This window comes from Dipodomys merriami, unplaced genomic scaffold, assembly GCF_024711535.1.
Source record: "Dipodomys merriami isolate MVZ:Mamm:240054 unplaced genomic scaffold, mDipMer1.0.p SCAF_400, whole genome shotgun sequence".
NCBI classification, from domain to species: Eukaryota; Metazoa; Chordata; class Mammalia; order Rodentia; family Heteromyidae; genus Dipodomys; species Dipodomys merriami.
The window spans coordinates 692,046-717,187 of NW_027205605.1; the positions used below are offsets into that span (position 1 = coordinate 692,046).

General features: G+C 43.4%; 1 protein-coding gene across 1 annotated transcript in view; it reads left to right on the plus strand.

The window, feature by feature from the left end:
• Nucleotides 1–25,142, plus strand: part of LOC138806573 (probable E3 ubiquitin-protein ligase HECTD4) — a 128,782-nt gene that overhangs the window by 43,408 nt on the left and 60,232 nt on the right. Inside the window, exons 8-22 of the mRNA XM_069991997.1 lie at nucleotides 28–220; nucleotides 962–1,120; nucleotides 5,452–5,565; nucleotides 6,479–6,619; nucleotides 7,646–7,878; nucleotides 8,245–8,390; nucleotides 10,190–10,260; nucleotides 11,305–11,410; nucleotides 11,976–12,096; nucleotides 13,236–13,364; nucleotides 15,218–15,342; nucleotides 17,740–17,893; nucleotides 18,312–18,412; nucleotides 21,484–21,682; nucleotides 24,089–24,208. Coding sequence (XP_069848098.1) covers nucleotides 28–220; nucleotides 962–1,120; nucleotides 5,452–5,565; nucleotides 6,479–6,619; nucleotides 7,646–7,878; nucleotides 8,245–8,390; nucleotides 10,190–10,260; nucleotides 11,305–11,410; nucleotides 11,976–12,096; nucleotides 13,236–13,364; nucleotides 15,218–15,342; nucleotides 17,740–17,893; nucleotides 18,312–18,412; nucleotides 21,484–21,682; nucleotides 24,089–24,208 — 2,112 coding nt within the window. The remainder of the gene's footprint in view (nucleotides 1–27; nucleotides 221–961; nucleotides 1,121–5,451; nucleotides 5,566–6,478; nucleotides 6,620–7,645; nucleotides 7,879–8,244; nucleotides 8,391–10,189; nucleotides 10,261–11,304; nucleotides 11,411–11,975; nucleotides 12,097–13,235; nucleotides 13,365–15,217; nucleotides 15,343–17,739; nucleotides 17,894–18,311; nucleotides 18,413–21,483; nucleotides 21,683–24,088; nucleotides 24,209–25,142) is intronic.

A 25,142-nucleotide genomic window follows, 5' to 3' on the forward strand; every position in this document is an offset into this window, starting at 1 on the left:
CAGAAGCTCTTGCACTTTAAATCTTAGGTTGAAAATGGGGTACTTGTAGCCAACCCGCTTCAGGAACGTACGATCCTCATGAGGAAAGAGGGCGAGTCTGCCAAGAGCATTAATGAGATGCTTCTGAGCAGGCTGTCTCGGTACAGAGCCTCCCCATCGGCAACGCTTGCGGCCCTGACTGGCTCCACCATCTCCAACACACTGAAGGAGGACCAAGCGGGTATGATGCCATGTGCACCCCAGGACAGCTTCCTTGGATGCTCGTGTTCAGCTACTTTTTTGGGGTGTGTGGGGGGGGGTCGGTTATGCTAGTCCTGGAGCTTGATATCAGAATCTGTCCCTGAGCTTAAAGCTAATGCTCTATCACTTGGGCCACAGCTCTACTTCCAGTCTCTTTTGGTGCTTACGTGGAGATAAGAGTCTCACAGACTTTCCTGGCCAGGCTGGTTTTGAACAATGATCCTCGGATCTCAGCCCCCTGAATAGTTATGATTATATGTATGAGCCACTGGTGTTTGTCTCAGCTGCTTTGTGTGTGTGCGCGCACTGCTTCTGGTGCTTAAATTTGGGGCCTAGGTGCTGTCTTTGAGCTTTTTTTGCTCAAGGCTAGCACTCTTCTTCCAGCTTTTTGATGGTTAATTGGAGATAAGAGTCTCATTGATTTTTCTGCCTGGCTTTGAACCGCAATCCTCAGATCTTACATTCCCATGTAGCTGGAATGACAAGCACATGCTACCACACCCAGCTGTTGGTTGAGAAGGAGTCTCATGAACTTTTCCCCTGGGTTGGCCTCAAATTATGATCCTCCTAATCTCAACCTTCTCCATTGATTGCTAGGATGAGAGGCATGATCCACTCTGCCTGTGTCTAATCTGGGGATACCTGTTTTAAGTTTGGGTCACCTTTATAATACACTAGTCTTTCTGATATTTTCACTTAGCATTTTCATTTGTTTTGCCAGCAAATACTAGCTGTGGGCTACCTCTGAAGATGCTGCGGAAGACACCCATCTACACCTGTGGCACATACTTGGTGATGCTGGTGCCACCTCCAGGAGGATCAGGCAGCTCTGCCACACGCTCTCTTTTTGGTGGAACAAGCGGTTTGTCGTCTTTAAAAAGTAAGTGCATTTTAGTTGTACTTTTCCTAATTTACCTGAAACTTAAGACTTCCCTATTTATTATTTTAAACTTACTCTGCTAAATAGTTGTTTGGGATAGTTCTCTGATAGCAACCTAAAATAATAATTATAATGTTGTTATAGCCTGGGAGCTACTTTTATTTTTGATTTTTGGTGCTAGGGATCGAACCAGGACCTGTGCTGCTAGGCAAATGCTCTACACTCAAGCTCCATCCCCCAGGGGCTGGGAAGGTGACTCAGTGGTAGAGTGCTTGCCTTGCATGCATGAGGCCCTGGGTTCGATTCCTCAGCACCACATAAGCAGAAAAGGCTGGAAGTGGCGCTTTGGCTCAAGTGATAGGGCGCTAACCTTGAGCTGAAGAGCTGAGGGACAGCCCTCAGGCCCAGAAGTTCAGGCCCCATGACCGACAAAAAAAACAAAAACAAAAACTCCATCCCCCAGCCCAAAATACAATTTTTATTTTTTTTATTTTTTTTATTTTTTTTTTGGTCCAGTCGTGGGGCCTGAACTCTGGGCCTGGGTGCTGTCCCTCAGCTCTTCAGCTCAAGGCTAGCGCTCTACCACTTGAGCCACAGCGCCACTTCCGGCTTTTTTTCTTTTGCTTATGTGGTGCTGGGGAATCGAACCCAGGGCCTCATGCATGCAAGGCAAGTGCTCTACCACTGAGCCACCTTCCCAGCCCAATACAATTTTTATAGATGGCATAATATTATAAACTGTCACTCTATAAGATTACTAGAAATAGTAATCAGCTTAGTGAAGTTTTAGTAAAGAAAGAAATAATGTATTTACTGGTGTTATGGAAAGAGTTCTGCTGACTGATAAAATTCTGAAACTATTAAATAAATATATAAAAAACTATACAAAGTGGGGGCTAGGAAGGTGGCTCAGTGGTAGAATGCTTGCCTTGCATGCATGAGGCCCTGAGTTTGATTCCTCAGTACCACATTAAGCAGAAAAAGCTGGAGGTGGCGCGGTGGCTCAAGTGGCAAAGTGCTTGCCTTGAGCTAAAGAGCTGAGGGACAGTGCCCAGGCCCAGAGTTCAGGCCCCAAAAAACAACAAAAAACAAAAACTATGCAAAGTGTAAAACAACAACATGGGAAGGAAGTAATACATGTAAAATTTATTAATGTTTTCTAAATGTAATATATTGGTAATGATTTTTTTTTTTGGGGTCCGGTCGTGGGGCCTGAACTCTGGGCCTGAGCGCTGTCCCTCAGCTCTTCATCTCAAGGCTAACGCTCTACCACTTGAGCCACAGCGCCTCTTCCGGCTTTTTTTTTTTTGCTTATGTGGTGCTGAGGAATCGAACCCAGGGCCTTGAGCAGGCAAGGCAAGCGCTCTACCACTGAGCCACCTTCCCAGCCCACTGGTAATGATTTTTATGGAAGAGGGGACACACTAACATCACTAAATCAGCATAATTTTGGCTTCACAGTAGCCAAATAATTAAATGAAATAAAATATACAGTCTTTTGGAACTATCATTTTATTCCTTTTTAACTTTAGGGACATCATTACACCTTTATTTTTTCTTGAAACTTTTTTAGGCACAGGATATTAAAATGTTCTAGAGTTAGTTTACTTCATTTTATTTCCCAGTATTTCATAATGTCCTCTTAAAATAATTTTTCTAGCAGTAATTCCTTGAAAGGGTTTTATTTCACATTTAGATTTTAGAAAAGTATTTCTTGCCCTCACCAAAGCCTTAGATAAATTTGACCTCAGCAGTTGAGGCAGTGTCAGCATCAGTGCAGCCAGTGTCAGGCTGTCTCAGCTTGCTGCATATGCTCGAACCTCTGCTGTTCCTGACGGCCCCACATTCAAGTTGGTTGGACTTTATCTCAATGCTTTTTTTTCTGCTGTCAGTTCATATCCATATCCCCTTAAGTCTCTAAGGTAGAGTAACTCATGCAAATTTACCATTAGCTTTTTTATTTTTCTTTAAGTATTATTAATAGCTTTACTGAGATCTAGCTCACATACAGAATTAATCCTTTTAAAACGTATAGTTCAGTGGATTTAAATATGTTCACAAATTTGAGGCTTACATCCCTCACCACTGTCTGTATATCACCTCCAAAATGAAGCCATACACTCCTTAGTGGTCATTCACCCCACCACTGAATCCCTGGCATTCACCTATCTTTTTTTTTTTTTTTTTTTTTTTGGTGAGTTGTGGAGCTTAAACTCAGGGTTGGGAACTGTCCCTGAGCTCTTTTGCTTAAGGCTAGCACTCTACCACTTCGAACCACAGTGCCATTTTTGGTTTTCTGGTAGGTAATTGGAGATAAGTGTTTCACAGACTTTCCTGCCTGGGCTGGCTTCAAACCATGATCCTCAAATCTCAGCCTCCTAAGTAGCTAGAATTATAGGCATGAGTCTTGAGTACCCAGCATCATCCACTTATCTTTTTCTGCTTCTGGATTTTCTTGTTCTGGACTTCCATACAAATGCAATTAGGAGGGAGGGAGGGAGGGAGGGAGGGAGAGAGAGAGAGAGAGAGAGAGAGAGAGAGAGAGAGAGAGAGAGAGAGAGAGAGAGAGAGAGAGAGAGAGAGAGAGAGAGAGAGAGAGAGAGAGAGAGAGAGAGAGAGAGACTGTGTGTCTGTGTGTCTGTGTGTCTGTGTGTCAGTGTGTCTGTCTGTGTCTGGTTTTTTTCCCCCTTAGCATTGTTTCCTCCAGTAGCAATAGTGAGCTTCATTCCTTTTTAGGTTGGAATTCGATTCCGTTGTAGGGGATCATCGCTTGTTGAACATTTGAGTTGATTCTTCTTTTGGCTGTTTTGAGTGATGTTGCTGTGGCTGCTGAGGCAGGTTTCCACTTCTCCTGCCTATGTGCACAGGTGGATTTACCGGGTCCTCTGGTAACTGAGTGACAGTGCTCATTCTTTGAAGGAGCCGCCACATTGTTTTCCAAAGTGGCTGCTCCTTTCTGTTCTCATTGGCAAAGTGAAATGGCCTGGATTTCTCCATTTCCGGCCATCTTTGTGATTTTCCTTTTGGTTTTGTTGCACCTATCCTAATGGTCATAAGAAAGGACCTGGTTGTAGCTTTGTTTTGTATTTGTCCAATGACTAACAACACTGGGCATACTTTCATGTGTTGAGTGACTTTGTTTTGGAGGAATATCTATCCAAATGTTTAGTTTGTTTCTGAGTTACTGATCATTAGACTTATTAAACACTTTTTAGTCTCCTTGGTATTGCTTTTTTTTACTCATTTGAAGTTGGCTTCATTTGAGTAAAGCAGGTCTTCGTGGTATTGTTCTTTTTGTTGTTGTTGTTCCATTTCCTGGAGTTCATTTTGATAACTATTTTATATGATCAGAGTCATGTTGTATCTTCATGTTTGTCCCCTAAGAGTATTCTCCTTTGCATGGTGTCATTCTTTTCATGACGATGTATATTCCATTAATTGTATTTTGGCCTGACAAGTCAGTAAATGCTTAAATATCCTCTGGGGCTGGGAATGTGGCTTAGTGGTAAAGTGCTTGCCTAGCATGCATGAAGCCCTGGGTTCGATTCCTCAGTACCACATACACGGAAAAAATCTGAAGTGGTATTCAAGTGGCCTTGAGCAAAAGAAGCTCAGGGACAGTGCCCAGGCCCTGAGTTCAAGCTCCAGGACTGGTAATAATAATAACAACAACAACAACAATAATATAATAATGTGCCCACATTCCACATTGGTCACTGTGGAGGCTGCTTGCTGTAAGGAGGAAAACTGGTGCTTGCCTTCAGGAGCTTCTCATCTAGTTGAAAATGTGGAAATGGGGACGGAGCTAGTCTCGCTGTGTCATTGCTGGTGGCTCTGGGAGTACATGGATATGCTGCAGGGGCAGAGGGAGGAAGGACCGTGGGTAGCACACAGGAAGGAGGCCGCCTAGAAGTTGTCAGGAATGAGTAGTATTCATGTAAGTGGCTGAGTAGAGAAGACATGTATGTATAGTAAGCTCAATGAGGAGGAAGACTGGGGACCATCATTCTTTTGGTGTGCTGCTGGAACTGCAGAAGCTGCTACGGCTGGGGACATAGGTCAGTGGTGAGCGCTTGCCTGGATACACAGGGCCCTGATTTTCACGTCCAGTACCACAAAAATATACGAATGGATAGATGGATAAAATGGAATGGGAAAGAAAGAGTATAGTTTAGGGTTTAACTTAGGCTTTCAGTGGTCTTGTGTGTGTAGTTTCTGTCTCATTGTTACAACCAATGGACAACCAAAGGGGGTGTTTTTCATAAATGTCTTGTTAAGAGCCTAAAAGTGGTCTGTTGGCTCACTGAACACCTGACTGTTTGTTTCCAAAGTCCTCGCCTCCAGCCTGGTGTATAATATTTCGGATGGTCAGTTCACAAGCCGTGCGGATCTCATAGATGCTGCTGGAAGCTCACTGGGACGTGGTGCTCTTGTACCTGGCTTGGGTAAGAAATGAATGCACATTTCCTTCTGAAAGTCAAGGTGTTAGCAATTTCTCTCGAAATATTTTCCCAATTCCCTATAGTTTCCTTGAAATGAAAAAGTTAAAAAACAAAAACAAAAAAATTGCTCTTTAATTTGAGGAATCAGTATAAGAAATTGTTATGCATAAAATTCTTCACCTAATTAAGGATCATTGAGATCCTGTCCATTAAGTTGTATGGTAATGCTTATAATATTCTTCTCAAAAGTCTGTGCCCTCAAAAAACTTGATTCCTGTGATTTTTAGAAAGTGAACATGTTGCTGTATAGTGGATTTTACCTTTATGCTAGCTACTAGAAAGCTTATATCCAGGTTTTGTTTCTTGTTTATGTTTGTTGGTCCTGTTATTACCTAGTAAGCCACTTAAACGGTTTTTGGAAGCAGATCACAATTAAGAACTGATCATTTTTTATAAGATACTTTCTTTTCACATGGGAGTTAATTAAATTTAAAAGATAAAATCCTACATACAGTGCGTGTTTTCTCTTATATCCAGAAGCTAGATAGAAAATACATCAGGACGTGATCAATTATACAAGACTCTAGACATTTACATACAGTGAGACCAAAGGAGGATTCCCTTAAGGGAAGAACACAAAGGTTCAATGCCTCTGTGTCTCTGATCCTACAAAATACTATGTATTGAAATAAAGTCCCAGAAATGGAAAAAAATTAAAAGTACAATCCTGGCTTCACCCTTTGTTTTTGAGACAGGTCTCACTGTGTGGCCCAGGCTGCCTGGGTGCTGGGATCACCACAGCCAGCTAAATCCTGGCTTCTTGCTGGGTCCCAGTCTAGTGCTTGACAGAGTCAATCTGCAGGTTGGGTGTGGTTGTTAGCATTAGAGGGAATGTTCACCCTTCTGCTCTGTACAGGTGCCTGTTATGACACAGTGAACAACATGCTGTGGACATGCTCGAATGACTACATTGATCAGTGGTGCAACCCCGGGAACCAGGCCTTCCACTACGTGTGCCAGAGACTGGGCGTCAGCCACGTTATCACAGAGCCCAAAGGTCAGGTGCTCTCTTGGTCTTCTGTTAATCTGGCAACCTACAGAGCACCATGTGTGGGACTTGTACCAACAGCCTTCTTTCTTTGAAATTAGAAACCCAAAATCTTTCTTTTCTTTTTCTTTTTTTATTTTTTTTGGGGGGGGGGTCCGGTCATGGGGCCTGAACTCTGGGCCTGGGCACTGTCCCTCAGCTCTTCAGCTCAAGGCTAGTGCTCTATCACTTGAGCCACAGCACCATTTCCGGCTTTTTTCTTTGTGCTTACATGGTGCTGAGGAATCGAACCCAGGGCCTCATGCATGCAAAGCAAATGCTCTACCACTGAGCCACCTTCCCAGCCCCCAAAATCTTTCTTTAACCTGAAGAGATTGGTTAATAGATTAAGTAGAAAAGTATATAAATCAACAGAGGTTCTGATGTGGCCTAAAGACTTTTCTTCCTCCTTTCCCTCCCTCCCTTTGTTCTTTCCATCATTGTGTTACTGGGGTTTAAATTCAGTCTTAGGCTTGCTAGACAGGCAGTCTACCACGTGAGCCCACATCCATAAGCCATTTTTCAAACCGTTTACATAAGGGGATGCTTGTGGATACCCACAGGTTTAGTTGTAGATGTTTCATAGAAACATTGAGTACTGAGGATGAGCTTTTTATAGCCAGGTGGTTCTACTGTAGGGTACCTGAGGAAGAAGGACATATTTTACGAGTCTTGTTTCCAGCATGGGTTGAGATGCTCGATCACTTTGGAGTTGTGTAACCTAGGGTGACTTCCTTAACCCTCTCTACTTGTGGCTTACCAGCCTGCAAAAAGGGCCTCAGTAGTCTAAGTTTATAACCATGTTGTAAGGTAATGCATGTCCAACATGAGCCATCATCCAGCATAGAGAGTGGGCCCAATAAGTGGTAACTAAATAAAAATCCCAATTGTTTTCACCTCACATCTGGCTTCTCTAGCAGCAGTGATGAAAGTTGGGAGTCTGTACCTCGGAGAACCACTAGTGGTGTTTGCTCACGCTTTCTCTTCATCTTCCAGAAGAAGCCATCACCACCAATGAGGTTATCAACCAATTGTTGCACCACGTTGGTGCAATGTGTATCCACCAGCTCAATCTTTTGGCCACCAACCCCAACCTTCCCATCACAAGCGTCCTGGGCAAGCAGCATCCCATCGAAGCGCACCATCTAAGCAGCATTTGTGACATCATGGAGAAGGCCATGGTCAATGGAGACACCTGCATCATACGCTGCATCCTCGTTGTCTTTCAGGTAAAAGGACTGTTCTGAAATGAAGTATGCTAGACTAAAAAGAACACAACCCTTGCATTCAGCCAGCTGATTTCTACCTGAGATCACACCTTCAGTAGCATCTCTGCTTTTCTATCTTCACCTCTTCTAATCCTCTGATTAGAATGATGATGTTTCACTGCAGTTAATGGAGTCTTGCTGTACATAGCTTATTGCTGGAATGTATGTAAAATATTTACTACTGTTACACAGTAGGTGACATTGCAGCTAAAAAACTACCTGGTTATATCCTCATAAGGCTAGTTACCATGTGCTTCTTTTAAAGGTTAATTTTATCCCCAATGAAATTAGGATGTTGAGATTCACCCCGTATATATGTTTCTGTAGGTGGTGTTTAAATTTTTCTTCAGCCCACAAAGTGAAAGGAACCGAGACATCATTCGACGGTCAGGATTGCTTCTTTGGCAGTTGTTGATGGCACCCAAAGATCAAATCTGCCCTGAGATTCAGAAGGAGGTCTGCCTTGCCATCAGGTAAACAGCAGGTGGTTCCCTTAGTGCTCCTGCCAGGCACTGTACTTCTCCCCATAATTGGCAGCATGGTCCTCTGAGCCTGCTCTGCAGCTAGGACCCTGTGCACTGGGGATGATTTTATCAGAGGATTTGTGCTCCGCTCTAGTGGACCAAAGGCATGCCTACATTCTTCATCTAACCTTTTGGATACCCTTTAAATAATAGCTCTTTTCTTTTCTTTTTGCTAGTCCTGGGGCTTGAATTCTGGGCCTGGGCGCTGTCCCTGAGCTTCTTTTGCTCAAGGCGAGCACTCTACCGCTTGAGTTACAGCACCACTTCTGTCTTTTTTGAAGTTTATTGGAGATAAAAGACTCACTGAGGGGCTGGGAAGGTGGCTCAGTGGTACGAGCGCTTGCCTTGAATGCAAGAGGCCCTGGGTTCGATTCCTCAGCACCATATAAGCAAAAAGAAAAAAGCCGGAAGTGGCGCTGTGGCTCAAGTGGTAGAATGCTAGCCTTGAGCTGAAGAGCTGAGGGACAGCGCCCAGGCCCAGAGTTCAGGCCCCATGACTGGACCCCCCCCCCCCCCAAAAAAAAAAGACTCACTGACTTTCCTTCTCAAGCTGGCTTCAAACCACGATCCTCAGATCTCAGCCGTAACTAGGATTATAGGCATGAACCACCAGCTTCTGGCTGGATAGTTGGTTTCTAAGCTACTGTTCTTACAATGTGAGAGACTGTGGTAGTCACAGTCTGCTACTCACTTCCTGGGTCTTGGCTTAATGCTTCTCCATCTTCAGCTGGAGAATGGGCTTAGACATTTTACCTCCTGTGGAGCTTTGTGAAGTTCTGTTGCAAGTTAGGATATTGGCTTTCATGAACCTGCTTAAAGCCTAGACTCTCTTGTGAGTTTATGAGCACTCTCTATCAACTTTAGGTCCAGTGAACTTTCATCTAAAATCATAACCTTAATGTGACTACCAAGAGCAGGATGCTTTCTTTTGGATATTAAAGCTAGTAACTAAATTCTGATGCCATGAGGAAACCTCTGGAGGTGACAGGCAGTGTCGTTCTTTTCCTTATGGTAAAATGGATGTTTTATAGGTACATACGTAAGTCAAATCTATCCAATTGTATACTTTACTATATGCACTTTATTCTTTATCACATTTCAATAAAAGAAGAAAAAGAACTATTTTTTTACTCTCCTTGCCATCCTTTTTGGAAAAGCCAAGGATTAGAAATCCTCTTTCTCAAGTGACTTTTTTGAAGGACACAATCTGAATGTATGATTGATTTGGCTACACTGGCTTTTCATAGCTTACCAGTTCTCTCTATTTTCACACAGGGCTTCAAATAAGTTACTTTCTTGGCAATTCACAGATAGCAGCAGAGGGATTTCATTTTTCAAGGAAGTGATTGGATTCAATTTTGTCCATATATTTAGGTTCAAATGCTTTCTTAGTCATAAAACTTAACCTCAGGCTGGGAGTGGGGGATATAGCTCAGTGGTTGATGATTTATCTAGCATTCTTGAAGTCTTGGGTTTGATCCCCAGCACTGTAGCCAATGAATAAATAAACTGGGTGAAGTGTACCTCAGTGTTACATAACCAGGCTGGTGTGCAGGCCTCACTATGTATCCCAGGCTGCCTTTACACTCAGCATGTTCCTGTCTCACCCTCCCAAGCACTGGGACTAAGGTATGTACTACCATGTTGGTCCATTCTCGCATCTTTAATAGAAATCAAATTGTAAACATTTCAAATTCAAAGCCTCTAGAAAATTTGCTTACAAACTTTTTGGCTTTTCTGTCTTTCAGCTCTGGCCTAAACATCTTGTACCCTGGTGAAACTGAAATCAATAACTTACTTCAGCTGGTCTTAACTGAAGGTAAGCATTACTCTTCAACCCTAGTAGTTTGTCCCTAAGGAAACAACTAGATATCCAGATTACAGTCTTGTTTCCTTCTTATCTGTTAGTCAAAATATTTGAAAACTGTATCTGCACGGATGCAACATTTCAGTCACACTGAAAGAGAAACCATGCTTATGTATCTTCAGGCTTTGTAAGCCTGTCTCCAAGGCATCATCTGATGTACCTACCTGACTGTAGATGTTTACTTTTTTTTTTTTTTTTGCCAGTTCTGGGCTTGAACTCAGGGCCTAGGCACTGTTCCTGAGCTTCTTTTGCTCAAGGCTTGCACTCTACCATTTGAGCCCTTCTGGCTTTTTCTGTTTATGTGGTACTGAGGAACTGAACCCAGCGCTTCATGCATGCGAGGCAAGCACTCTACCACTAAGCCACATTCCCAGCCTGATGTTTACCATACTTAAAGATAAATGACTTCTTGGTGACTGCTAAACCAGTTCCCCCTTTCTCCACATTAGAATCCAAACTTTAAGGTAACAAACAACAAGAAGACATCCAGTGTTAAAGATGACCAGCATTGACAAACAGCCTTAAGGAATCAGAAATCATGTTTTATAAGGGTCTGGGCAGATGGTTCAGTGGTAGAGTACTTGCCTTGCATGCCAATGTATACATGAGGTCTTGGGTTCCATTCCTCAGCACCACATAAGCAGAAAAAGCCAGAAGTGGCGGCTCAAGTGGTAGAGTGCTCACCTTGAGCTGAAGAGCTGAGGGACAGCACCCAGGCCCAGAGTTCAGGCCCACGACTAACCCTCCCCCCTCCCCCCCCAAAAAAATCATGCTTTATGAAAATCCAGAAGGCAGTCACTCTTTGAAGAGGCCAGGATACCCACGCAGAAAGCAGTATAGTTGGCTGGCATATAGTTTTGCTACTGTCGTGTTCGTCTAGGTTGGTGCCTCCAGATTCTAGGCCCACAACCTACCATTTAAAAACTTTGTTTTAAAAAGCATCAGTTTTCTAAGCACTGTCACCAAGGTTGTTCACAGAGCTTTGTTGTGTATTAGGGGAGAGAAACAGCGGACTTGCCCAGCTGCGAGATGTGATCCTCACCAGTTTAGCTGAACAGCTTCAAAATAATCGATTCGGCAGCGATGAGGATGATCATTACAGGTGATGACATGATGCTAATCACTCACTGCTAGTCTCTTCTTTACCTTCTTCTAAGAGTAATGTCTTCACATTGAAATATGTTTGGCCAGTGTTAGTCTTCATTGTAGCTTATGTGATCATTAGTATGGAGGCCTAAAGCCTGGATAATTGATTACCAAGTAATAAATCCCAGACCTAAAAATCAGGGATAGCACATTTGCCTGGGCAAAAAGTGCTTAGCAGAAGTAACAGAAGGAAGATTTTTTAGAAATATGCTATCAGGGGGTGGTGGAGGGGGCAATCCAAAGCTGGGGATGGGGAGGAAGTCTTACTTTGCTATGTTATTCATAAAGTACTTTGATTAGATGGTTTGGTAGCATTTTGTTTTTATAGGTTTAGTTTAGATAATATATTTAGTTGTTAGCATCATTTCTGAATAAGGAGATTGGCTTGCAGAGTCAATTAATTTTATATCTTTTAAAAAATTTATTTCTTGTGTTTGTCATCTTGTACTAGTTGTATCAAATTTACCCTGTGACTAATAAACCATCAATATTTTATCATTGTATTTTCCTGCAATTGAAAGACTAAATGATGAACTCCTACACTACATTTTGAAGATTGTCGTACGAGAATCTTGTATCTTAATTACCAAGTGCCAAACTGTCTCTAAAGATGATTTTCAAAAGCTCCTTTCAACTGTGCCTGTAAGTAAAGATGTGTTTACTGCAACCAAAATTGCCTCAAGTCCCTGTTTTCATACACACACACACACACGCACGCACGCACGCACGCACGCACGCACGCACGCTGATAATAGTTGTCTGACTATATTTGGGGTTTTGTTTGGTGAGGATTTTCTGCCTGTTAATTTAGTGTTACTTTCTAAGCTATTAATGTTTTAAAGAAAGTGATCAAAAGAATATTCAGATCTGGGTACTTGTGGCTCATGCCTGTTATCCTAGCTATTCAGGAGGCTAAGATCTGAGGATCACAGTTCACAGCCAGCCTGAACAGGAAAGTCTGTGAGATGCTCATCTCCAATTAACCACCAGAAACCAGAAATGGAGCTGTTGCTCAAAGTGTTAGGATACTAGTCTTTAGCAAAGGGCTCAGGAGGGGCTGGGATGTAGCTTAGTGGCAAAGCGCTTGCCTAGCAAGATCCCCATTACCAATAAAGAAAAGACAAGCTGGGCGCTGGTGGCTCACGCCTGTAATCCTAGCTACTCAGGAGGCTGAGATCTGAGGATCGCGGTTCAAAGCCAGCCCAGGCAGGAGAGACCGTGAGACTCCTATCTCCAATAAACCACTAGAAAACCGGAAGTGGCGCTGTAGCTCAAGTGGTAGAGCGCTCGCCTTGAGCTGAAGAGCTGAGGGACAGCGCCCAGGCCCAGAGTTCAGGCCCCACGACTGACAAAAAAAAAAAAAAAAAAAAAAAAAAAAAGAAAAGACAAAAAAAATACAGTAAAAACAAACAAAGAAAGGGCTCAGGGACAGCACCTAGGCCTTGAGTTCAAGTCCCATGACTGGCTAAAAAAAAGAATCTTCAGGGTGTGGGTGGGGTTTTCATATGGAGAGGTGAGGGGAAGGGAAGGAACTGTTAAGGGACAAAAACCCAAATGATCTTCTAGCTCTAGTGAGGCCTGTGCAGAAGGAGGAAGGAAGGTACTGTCTCAGAGTCTATATTGGAAGTCATATGCATATAAATAACCTGAGAAACTAACCTGCTCTGTTTTCTGTACTTTTCTTTTTGTTTCCCTATGGGAATCTTATAAAAGCTTGAGGATTACATGAGCCCTGTTCTCAAGAGGGCTCAGTCACTTAAACACCCTTGTTTGTGTTAAAGGCTGCATCTTCCTGCCTGCGCTATCTGATGGCAGTTCAGAATCACCTTCTCAGTAACACTGTTTTGATTAAACCTGATGAGAATGATGACAGTGACAACTCCTTGCAGGGAGAGACATTGAAGGTACAGGTAAACACCGAGCTTTATTTTAAAGATGCTTTCTACCCAGTATGTAAAGCACAGTGTAATGGGCATATTTCTGTGTGGTATGGTGTCAGAATTCACCATGTGAGTTAGAGTCTTCTGAGGAGTGCCAGGCCATTCATCTCATAGATTTTAATGTCATTACAGTGGTTGCCATACTTGTGACTCATGATATGGCATCCACGTGCTCCTGTCAATCTCTGCGCCTTTGCTTATTGTCATCTTTCTTTGAGAACCATGAAATACACACTCACCAGTGACCTCATCATACCTGGAAGTTTTACACACACACAGAGGAACATAGCATTTTAAATAGTTTTGACATTTGATGGTTTACTATATTTTCTGACCCAAATAACCATTTAAAAGTGATAATCTGCTGGGCGCCGGTGGCTTATGCCTATAATCCTAGCTACTCAGGAGGCTGAGATCTGAGGATTGCGGTTCAAAGCCAGCTCAGGCAGGAAAGTCCGTGAGACTCTTATCTCCAATTAACCACCAGAATACTGGAAGTGGCACTGTGGCTCAAGCTAGCACTAGCCTTGAGCTGAAGAGCGCTGCACTAGCCTTGAGCTGAAGAGCTGAGGGACAGCGCGCAGGCCCAGAGTTCAAGCCCCACTACTGACCAAAAAAAAAAAAAAAAAGATATTTTCTCTCTTTGTATTGAATAGTTTAATTTCTAAATCTATAGTTCATTTCATTTTCTGTCCTTACTTTTAAGCTAGCTTCGGTGTGAGCTCAGTCCTTCACTCTCGCCTGACCAGTTAGAAAGTTGAAAGATTTCTGTAGCGGTGCTCAAGGCAGTTGTTTGCATTGTTCTTCAGCATTTCATCTTTGTGGGAAAGCTAGAGAAAGTAATCAGAACTTTTTCTTCCTGAAAATGTTGACTTGAACACACTGAAAATGAATCAAAGAAGAACATTTTCTCTCTTTCTCTCATTGATATCATTGTCATTAGTGTGACAGTCATGGTCCAGCTAGTCTGTCAGTTCAGAATTCCTTTAATAATAAACTTATTTAATAATACAAAAAAGAACCCTGGAAATTACCAAGAAATATATACCAGGGTTTTTATTCTATGTGAAAGATTAAACTTTTCAAATTCTTAATTAAATCATGGAGAGAAATATGAAGACTCTTCACAAAGGCAGAATAAAACTTGGTTGTATAGGTTTTCCAGGGAAAAATTTAAGACACATAGACATCATCCAGAGAGTTAATTTGTTTTTTTTTAATTAAAAAATAATCGTAAAATAATTACTTATATGATATTAACTAGTGTTTCTTAACACATTTAGTATGTGTATTCCATGAACCCCCCAACAGTCATTTTTAATTTTTAATGGCCTAGAACTGCCTGCTACTTTGAATTATTAAACTTGCTGATTTTCAGTGTAATGAGTTTTGAGACATGAAGAGAAGGTCACTCGTACTGTTTCAGAATGTTGTGGTTTTGTCTCATTTTATTCACCGCCTATACATGCTTTACTGTTCTGTTTTTCTCTTTAGCTGTCCTCATCTACCCAAGGCAGTCTTCCACCTGGACAGTTTCTGGGCTGGCCACCAGGAGCTCTCCTGTGCTGGATGGGATGGGAGCAAGGCCTTTCCTTCTAGGCGTGCATTCGCTCCCAGTGAAATACTACGTATTTCTGGCCTCACCCACCCCTTGGCCTCCCAAATCAGATTGTTGCCTGCCGTCCCAGAGGGGCTCTCTGCTTTGGGTTCACTCTGGCCACCTCATTTCATTTGAGAATGCATCATCAAATACATCATGTTATGTTGTCACTGTGTTTGGTCATCATAAAACTTAAAAATAATATGCTGTCTTTTCCACCTAGGAGCTAAAGGTCAGTATTTTGGCTCTTGCCACCCAGATCTTGACGGGCTGTGACGAGGTTCTGGAGATGCTACAGCAGGTCACCACTGCCCTCATCCACAGTGACCTGCCCGACCGTGAGCAGAGGTGAGGAGGCAGGCAGGATGGGGCCTGCACCCTTCATCAGGAGAATTGCTGTGAAAGTGAGATCTTTCTGGGCAGATCATAAAACAGTCTTTTGCTATAGAGAGACATTTCTGTGAGAATAGGCTAGACTAGCCATGTTTCAAAGCCACGAGCAATCAGCCTCCTCCTTAATGTGCTTTGAGGTGAGATTGAGCCAGTAGCCATGACCTAGGGATTGAAGGGTTCTGGTGACAGCCTCAACTCTGACATTGGGATCATTTTATTTTTGTCATTTTAAACTTGGGTCTTATGCTTCCTATACAGAGTCTCTTCCACTTGGGCCATGCCCCCAGGTCTTTTCGCTATAGTTGTTTCCAGATAGGATCTCTCATCTCTTTTTCTCTCTTTTTTCTTTTTTGGCCTGGGTGGGTGTGGACCATATCCATGCTTCCTGCATAGCTAGGAGTGGCTGCCATGCACCACCATACCCAGTTTATTGATTAATATAGGGTCTTAGAAATTTTTGGGCATAGTTTGTGTCAAACCACAATCTTTCTGGTGTCAGCCTCCTGGGTATCTAGGATCACTATGTGAGCTACTGTACACAACACATTTGGGACTTCTGTCATCATTCTCAAATTGGCCTTTCTCTTCACTGTCTAGCTTAGCTCCACATTCACTTTAAAGAGGAAGAAGTGATACTCAGCTGCTACACAGAGGTCAGCATTGACATGGCACCTCAAGATTTTACTGTAATTGCCCTTCTCCAGATCCAGGCCTGGCCTTTGTAGAGGGTGGCAACTCCTTCACAGTCACCCAGTCCTTCTCAGCCTTCCATTGCGATGACTGCCCTGGCTGGTGTTTACAGCTGCATTGTGTGCCATTATGTGATAATCTGGTTAAGAGATATGGAGGAAAAACAATAGTGCAGCATAATTTTCATGCAGACAATAGGCCTTGTATGCCCCCATTTCCTTGATTCTCCCCCACTGGCAGGGGGCTACTGGGGACAGGGCTGAGAAGTGTATAACCCAGACTCGCTTTGTGCCAGGGCTGCTTAGGACATGTAGCATCCACCCATGGTTTGTAGAAGGAGTGGAGCGTAAAGGGGCAGGCTGAGACTGCCATCTGTTTCTGTTGGCACCAGTGTCCTCAGTGCCCTAGGAGATTTTATACTTTAATTCTTCTGGTGAATGTTGAAGACAAAATCTGCCTCCTTAAGGTGGTCAGAATTGCAGAGATTGAAAGTGGAATAGTACTTGCTAGGGTAGAGTTTTACAAGATGAAGCATTACAGAGATAGATGTTGGTGGTTTGCATATCTAAAATGTGTACTTTAAAAATGGCTGGGCCAGGCGCTGGTGGCTCATGCCTCTAATCCTAGCTACCCAGGAGGCTGAGATTTGAGGATTGCAGTTCAAAGCCAGCTCAGGCAAGAAAGTCTATGAGAAGCCAGGCGCCAGTGGCTTACGCCTATAATCCTAGCTACTCAGGAAGCTGAGATCTGAGGATCGAGGGTCAAAGCCAGCCTGGGCAGGAAAGTTCGTGAGACTTATCTCCAATAAACCACTAGAAAACCGGAAGTGGTGCTGTGGCTCAGGCGGTAGAACACTTGCCTTGAGCTGAAGAGCACAGGGACAGCGCCCAAGCCCAGAGTTCAAGCCCCACGACTGACAAAAGAAAAAAAAAGAAAGTCTGTGAGACTTATCTCCAGTTAACCACCTGAAAACCAGAAGTGGTGCTGTGACTCAAAGTGGTAGAGCACTAGCCTTGAGTGTGCAGGCCCAGAGTTCACGGGCCCCGTGACCAACAAAAAGGAAAAAAAAAATGGAGGCTGGGAATGTGGCTTAGTGGTAGAGTGCTTACCTAGCACACATGAAGCCCTGGGTTCAATTCCTTGGTACCATATAAACAGAAAAGGCTGGAAGTGGCACTGTGGCTCAAGTGGTAGAGCGCTAGCCTTCAGCATAGAGATGCTCAAGGACAGTGCACAGGCCCTGAGTTCAAGCCCCAGGCTGGGGAAAAAATGGTTAAGAGGATAAATTTTGCCACAATAAAAACAAGTGGAAAAACCCGATGGGGCCTACTTCTGTGCCCTACAGGAGCCTCCATTGCTACAGGCAGGAGAGAATTTCACAACTATGGGCAAGACTCAGAAAGACATCTGTAGGGACAAGAAGAACCTGGGGACAGCTTTGCTTTTCAGGATGCATTTGTAAAGTGTGTTTTGGCCCTGTCCAGGTTGGAGGGGTAATCCATGAATAGCTCTGTCAACCTTCCTCAGTGGTAAGAGGTGGGAAATTGCGGGAGGGTGGCTACAGCTACAAGTATTTCACTGTATTTGTCAGCATAGACAATGTTGATTTCCTCTTTTTATGTCAGGACACTGCTTATGATATGCACTTTCTTGAACTTGTAGGTTGAAAGGCTTGGAACAAGTCACCAAGGCCACGATGCTCGGTCACCTCCTCCCAGTGTTGCTGACCTCCCTGATGCACCCCAATCTGCAGACCCTGACCATGGCGGATGCCCTGATGCCTCAGCTTGTACAGCTGGTGCTCTACACCAGTCAGGTGGGACCTGCGGGCCTCTGACCCGCTCTCGGGTCTGCCTGTGCCTTTCAGAATCCAAGGAAAGGGGGCTATGTCCCCCAAACAGACTGGACTGTTCAGGGAACAGGTGTTGTTTGTTTGTTGGAGCAAATTACTGGCTAGTCTTTTAGCAAGTGGTGATAGCTAGTCAGCTATAAAAGTGTAAATTAATATGTAAAGCCACTGAAACCTGGGCAGTTGAAAGTAGTAAGATGAATGTGGTCCCTCTCAGATTAAGGCAGATGACTTTGGGTGACCTTAGTAGCAAAGCATTTCTTACTGACAAAGAGCATACTGGGATTTAAACGATGACTGTAATGGGAATTGTAAGTTGGTGTCTTGTGCAGCCAGGTTACCTACAGTAAGCACTTTAAGACACACATATGGTTTTGTGTTTCAGACGGCTCTGCTGCTTAAAACTCAGTGTCCGGTTTTTGCTGAGATGGGCTGTTCGCCATGTGGCTCTTCAGACCAGAAGTGTAGGCTGTTCCCAGACGAGAGGTAATGCTGGTCCTTTCCGTCTTCTGTCCTTTTACAACGCTGATTTTCAGCAAGGATGATCAAACTGGCATAAAATTTTACAGATAACTACAACTATTTTATAAATGTATGGTAGGATCAGGTTAGAATAAATTGCCCTGTGAATCAAATGATTAGTTTGAAATTGACTTGAAACTCTCATATACTAATGGTAGGAATATAATAAAATATTAGGGCTTAAGCAAATAGTTTGACAGGGTATTTTGCCCTTCACATTTTTTTTTTTTGTCAGTGGTGGGGCTTGAACTCTAAGCCTGAGTGCTGTCCCTCAGCTTTTCAGCTCAAGGCTAGCACTCTACCACAGCACCACTTCTGGTTTTCTGGTGGTTTATTGTTAATAAGAGTTTCAGGAATCTCCTGCTTGGGCTGGCTTTCAACTGTGATTGTCAGATCTTAGCCTCCTGAGTAGCTAAGATATATGTGTGAGCCACCGGCGCCTGGCTCCACATTTTTTTTTTTTATTAGCATTGATTAGTTATACAAGAGGAGTTCAGCTGGGTGCTGGTGGCTCACACCTGTAATCCTAACTACATAGGAGGGTGAGATCTGAGAATCACTGTTTAAAGCCAGCCTGGGCAGGAAAGTCCATGAGACTCTTATTCCAATAAACCACTAGAAAAAAAAAAACGGAAATGGTGCTGTGGCTCAAGTGGTAGAGCGCTCGCCTTGAGCTGAAGAACACAAAGACAGTGCCCAAGCCCAGAGTTCAAGCCCCACAACCGACAAAAAAAAGCGGGGGGGGGGCTGGGAAGGTGGCTCAGTGGTAGAGTGCTTGCCTCGCATGCATAAGGCCCTGGGTTCGATTCCTCAGCACCACATAACCAGGAAAGGCTGGAAAGGCACTGTGGCTCAAGTGGTAGAGTGCTAGCCTTGAGCTGAAGAGCTCAGGGACAGTGCCCAGGCCTAGAGTTCAAGCCCTACAACCAGCCAAAAAAAAAAAAAAAAAAACTCTCCCCCATCCCCTCCACAAAAAAAAGCCGGGCGCTGGTGGCTCACACCTGTAATCCTAGCTACTCAGGAGGTTGAGAGCTGAGGATCGTAGTTCAAAGCCAGCACAGGCAGGAAAGTCCATGAAACTCTTTTTTTTTTTTTTTTTTGGGTCCGGTCATGGGGCCTGAACTCTGGGCCTGGGCACTGTCCCTCAGCTCTTCAGCTCAAAGCTAGCGCTCTACCACTTGAGCCATAGCGCCACTTCCGGCTTTTTTCTTTTTGCTTATGTGGTGCTTGGGAATCGAACCCAGGGCCTCATGCATGCAAGGCAAGCACTCTACCACTGAGCCACCTTCCCAGCCTCCATGAAACTCTTATCTCCAATAAACCACCAGAATACGGGAAATGGCCTTGTAGCTCAAGTGGTAGAGCACTTGCCTTGAGCTGAAGAGTGCAGGGACAGCGCCCAGGCCAAGAGTTCAAGCCCCGCGACCGACAAAAAAAGAGGAGTTCATTTTCACATGTCCACATGTATATACAATGTACCTTGATCAGACTTACTCTTCTGTCACTCTCCTTCACCCTCCCTACCCTCCCTTTCCAAACCAGTTTCAGGAGATTTTATTGTTTTGTCCTGTTTTGTTGTAAGGAGCAAGGTCTTCCTGTGTTTCCCAGGTCGGCTCCAATTTGATGGGTTCCACTGAAACTCCTATTAGCTTCCCACATCACTAGGCACAACCTACCATACTTGGCTGCCTTCTTTTCTTTAAAAGTTACTCATACGGGGCTGGAAAGGTGCCTTGCATGCATGAGGCCCTGGGTTTGATTCCTCAGCACCACATAAGCAAAAAAAAAAAAGCTGGAAGTGGCGCTGTGGCTCAAGTGGTAGAGCGCTAGCCTTGAGCTGAAGAGCTGAGGGACAGCGCCCAGGCCCAGAGTTCAGGCCCCACGACTGGACCCCAAAAAAAGTTACTTATACGCCTACCATATAACCCAGCTATAGTTTTTTGTTAGTTTGTAAATTTTAGACCTGAAGGTTTATAATGGCTTTAGCGAACAAAACTCACAACTGGAAAGAACCCAGTGTATCTTAGCAGGGGGAGTGGAAAACTGTGGGCTGTCCCAGAAGAGGCTTCTCCCCAGCAGCAAAACACAGGCCGTGGGCGAACAGCACATTGGGTGGACTCAGAGTACTTGCACTGGGAGAAAGAAGCCAGTCATACACCACAGATCCCTTTATATCAACCTCTAGAAAATGCAGACTGCTATCCAGTGATTGCCTCAGGGAACAAGGGCAGGTGGCAGAGGGAAAGAAGGAAACTTTGTGGCTCTATGCAAATATCAAAACTTGCCAGGTTGCATGTTGTAAATGTTTGCAGTGTATTATTTATCTGTTTCATTCAAGATTGGTCAGAAGGGATTTTCCAGGTTTAGCTATATATGCAGCGAGTCGTTGCACTGAGGAAAACTTGTATCTGTGCCATCCAAAGCCCCTGTAACTGAGAGACGGGCTTCACATTTTATTTCTTTGAAATCCAATGTAGCAGCTGCATTGTTAGTCGGTGCAGCTCTGCAACCACTGGAGTTGAAAGTAAACAGGAGGTCAAAGCCACCAGGCTCGGGTTTTAGGAGTTTGCATTCTGCATTCTGAGGCACGTTAAGAGGGCTCAAAGGCACCTTCTGCTAGTAAAAATCCCAGCAGGAATGAGTGACGTAGAATTGGGGAGTTTTTGGCATCTGGTGCATGAACACCCATCAAAGGGAATTTCACAGGGAAGTAAGCCTACAGGGTTTGGAAAGATGCCAATCTTAAAGATTCTTTACAATCTCTCCCCACCCCACCCCCCCAGTAACCTTACATGAAAGTTAGTGAGGTCTCCTGTAAATCAAGCAGACTTCTCCATAGGAAAAAAAGGGGGAAATCCAAACATATATTATGTTTATGTATACTAAGGTTATATATTACCATGTAAGTAATGTAGTACCTAAGAACTAATGAAAACAGTGTTCCTGGGTGCTCCATGGAAAATGGAACGTGCTATTTTGCACCATTTGCTTTTACTTGCTGCTGAGCCATTCCACTGTTCCTCCTCCACTTGTAGAGTGCTGGAGGAGAAGGAAGAGCCAGGCTTCCTCACTGGGTTAAAGATTCCTGCCCCATGGGCTGCTGGGAAGACCGTGGAAACAGTTCACCCCGTCAGAGACAACTATAAGTTTAAAGAGACCGTCCATATTCCTGGAGCTCGCTGCCTGTACCTGAGATTTGACAGCAGGTGCTCTTCACAGTATGACTATGACAAAGTAAGCAAGAGTAGATTATATTGCTACCACTCTAGTGAATTCCCTTCTTAGTGCTTCTTATTTTTCTTTGCTGCTGGCCACCAGTCCTGACTTATTTCTGTCTGCAGATAGCTCTGAGGAGGACTTTCCTCACATAGTGCCTTGAAGGGTCGTGCTTGAGGGAGTTAAGGAGCACCACCTCTGCAGTCTCAGAGCAATGTTCCGATGACATGTTGAAAGAGCATACCTTTGTGACAAGCTTTCAACAACTCAGTTCTGAGTCAAGGGACAATTGCCTTCTATTCTGCTGACTTCCTGCCTTCCCTCTTGGGACGCTGGTAGATATGTGATAGCCATTCATCTAGGAAGGTCTCGCTGCCCAATTCCGGGGACTGCTCATATATCTTGGGGAGAAGGTGGGCTTCTAGAATTTGCTAGAATCTGGAGCATGTGTGTGCGCGCACGTGCGCACACACACACACACACACACACTCTCACACACATTCATTCTTGTTCTTCTTTACCATTGCTAGGTAGATTTTCAGAAAGAGTGGTTTCCAATTAGTACCTTAACAGTTTTCAAGAAAAAAGAACTATCTGAGGGCTGAAGTCTTGTTTCCTGCTGTTAATTGTGTATCGTAGACGAGCATATGGACCTGAGGAAAGACAATGAAAGTGGGATATATAACATGACAAAGGCTGAAGGATTAGCTGATGACACTACTATAAAAAGCTCTGAATCACATGTTACCTCTGTACCTGTAAACTGGGCAGATGGCACTAATTCCCACTCACCAGGAGAGGCTTTTAGGTTAAAAATGAAGTACTTCTAAGCCAGACACTGGCAGTTCACACCTATAATCCTAGCTACTCAGGAGACTTGAGATTCAGAGGATCAATGTTCAAGGCCAGCTTCAACAGAAAAGTTCAAGAGAGTCCATCTCCAAAGTAACCAGCTAAATTAAGCTGGGCTGAAGGTACAACTCAAGTGGTTGAGGTGCTAGCCAGTCAAGCAAGCCAGCAAGCTTGATTGATTGTGTCAAACCCTGGCACCAGCAAAAAAGAAAAGAACTTCTTAACTATGTCTGCCATGAGATGGTGTAACATATGACTGGAATTTGCAGAACCTCTCCCCACTATCTTTTAGGAGGGTCAGGAGTCCCAGATGCCTGGAGAGGTTTTAGGCTTGTCCCCAGGACTCTTCTTAGCTGGAAGCAAGAAATAAAAAAGATGGTCTTTGGTAGGCCTTAAAAAAAAATATATATATATATGTATATTTATATATTATGTAAATGTATATGTCATATAAATATACTTTATATGCTTTATAAATATATTTATATACTGTTATATAAATATATTTATGTATTATATAAATATATATATTTAAAAAATTATATCCAATGGCATCAGCCTAGCCTGCTCCATGGCTCCTGGCATTTACTTAGCTACACCATTTCCTAGGTTCAGGTGAAGTGACTGTTTAATATGAGAATGGAAGGTGCCCACTCCACTTTGTATCATTTGATTTCTCCTATAAAAAGAATAATTTGCATCTTCTTATGTGCTCTAAGTTACACCATGATGGACATTGATGTACATTATAAGGCACAAAGGCTCCAGACATATTGGAAGTACATTTACTTTTCAGTGCTCCCTTGCTGGTGTCAGCCTAAGGTCCAGAAAGGATATGAAGTCATCCTGATAAGCATCCAAGCCTAGAGATGCAAATGCAGTGCAGAGTCATCAGACTTTAGTTTTTCTCTGGAACTCTGTGAATGCGAAGTGAGCTGTCAGTGTTCCACCTCCATTTAGAAAGCCAGGTGATTTCTTTATGGATGAAAGCACTGACATGTGAAAATGGACCCAGGAAGAAACAGACCCCTTTCTAGCCTATGTTTGTGTCACGTTCTTACACCATTAGGCATATTATAAGAATATATGGCTTGTTTTCAATTTGTTGCATTTTTTAAAATCCTTATTTCTTCATTGGAGGGTTTTTTTTTTTTGGTGCTTTTATTTTGTTGTGTTGGATATTAACCATCTGCCTATCTGTATGTGCACATTTTATTAAATTTGGGGTCAAATTCTGTTACTAGTGAATCATATGTAATTAATTAGGATTAAAATAGCTATTTGAAAAATGTATATGCATAACTAAATTAAATTTTACTGCCAACAATACTTGATAATATAAAAATACAGCTTTTAATTTTTATCATTGTTATTTGTCTGTGGCTGTCCCGTTAATGCCAATGGCTGATGGCCTCTGAACTAGACTTAATTAGGACATATTAGTTATGTTGTAATAATACCAATGCCTGGTTATAAATGTGTTTTTAAACAAATATTTTTGCAGCCTTTTTATTGGTAGATGTTGTTTTTGTTTTTCTTTTACAGTCTAACAGTCTATTTTCTGTTTTGAAGTTGGTGATATACGCGGGGCCTAACACAAACAGTAGGAAGGTTGCTGAATATGGAGGCAATACTCTGGGATATGGCAGCCGTAGTGTCTTAGGAACTGGTTGGCCGAAGGACTTGGTGAAGGTATGGTATCCAGTCACAATTGCCTTCTAGAAAGCAAAGGCGAATTTAGGTTCATCGTGGCCTGGGCACTAACCATAATGCCAGGAAGCACTGGCCACATCAGCCTTGATAGAAAAGGGGCTATTTTGCCAGAACTTTGAACTCCTTCCATTCAAAATGACTCCCCCCATGTGTAGGAAGCCAGACCCCTGTGCATTTCAGAGCTGGGTCCCCTGCACTGGTCCCTTCTTGCAGAGTGTGTCATGGCTCTGCCTTCCCCTCCATGGAAGGGGCTGCTAGTTCTTCCAGTTACTTCTCCAGACTCCTTCATGACAGACCACTAGCCTAGAACCACACAGCACTGTTGCAACTTACAAATATTGAGTTAGGTAAGTTAATTATTCATGTGAATTTGGGCCATTGGAGGTAGCTATAATCCCTGCTCAAACTGATGGGATTAAGGCCATGATTTATATATAGGCTCTTCAGCTACTTCTTGGTATCTAGAATGTGACATGAGCTCAAAAACCCCTTAACCCCACAGTGTACTTAAAGTCTATTTCCTGAGGACATAGGGAAACAGACTTTCTGTTTATTGTGTATAGGATGCGGCATCTTTAATTCTGTCCAGGGTGTGATCTGGCGATATCTAAATCTGGGCAGCACATGCTGATTGTCCTCTGATTGGCTGCCTTGTGTTCTTACCCATGGACCTGGTTCTGCAGTGTGGAGCATGCCCTCCAGCATCACGTTCTTCTGAAGGACTGGCCACTTGCCAGTGAGGGAAGAGGCAAAGGGAGTGAAAAAGGAATAGAATGAGGAGTTTACTTGATTGATCTTCATTCTGATCCAGTCATGGCCCATTTCACAGATGCCTCAACCCAAAAGCTATCTGGTCAGGAGAGACACCTGAAAGATTGGTGTCTAAATGAGAAGGGATGAAATTTGAATGCAA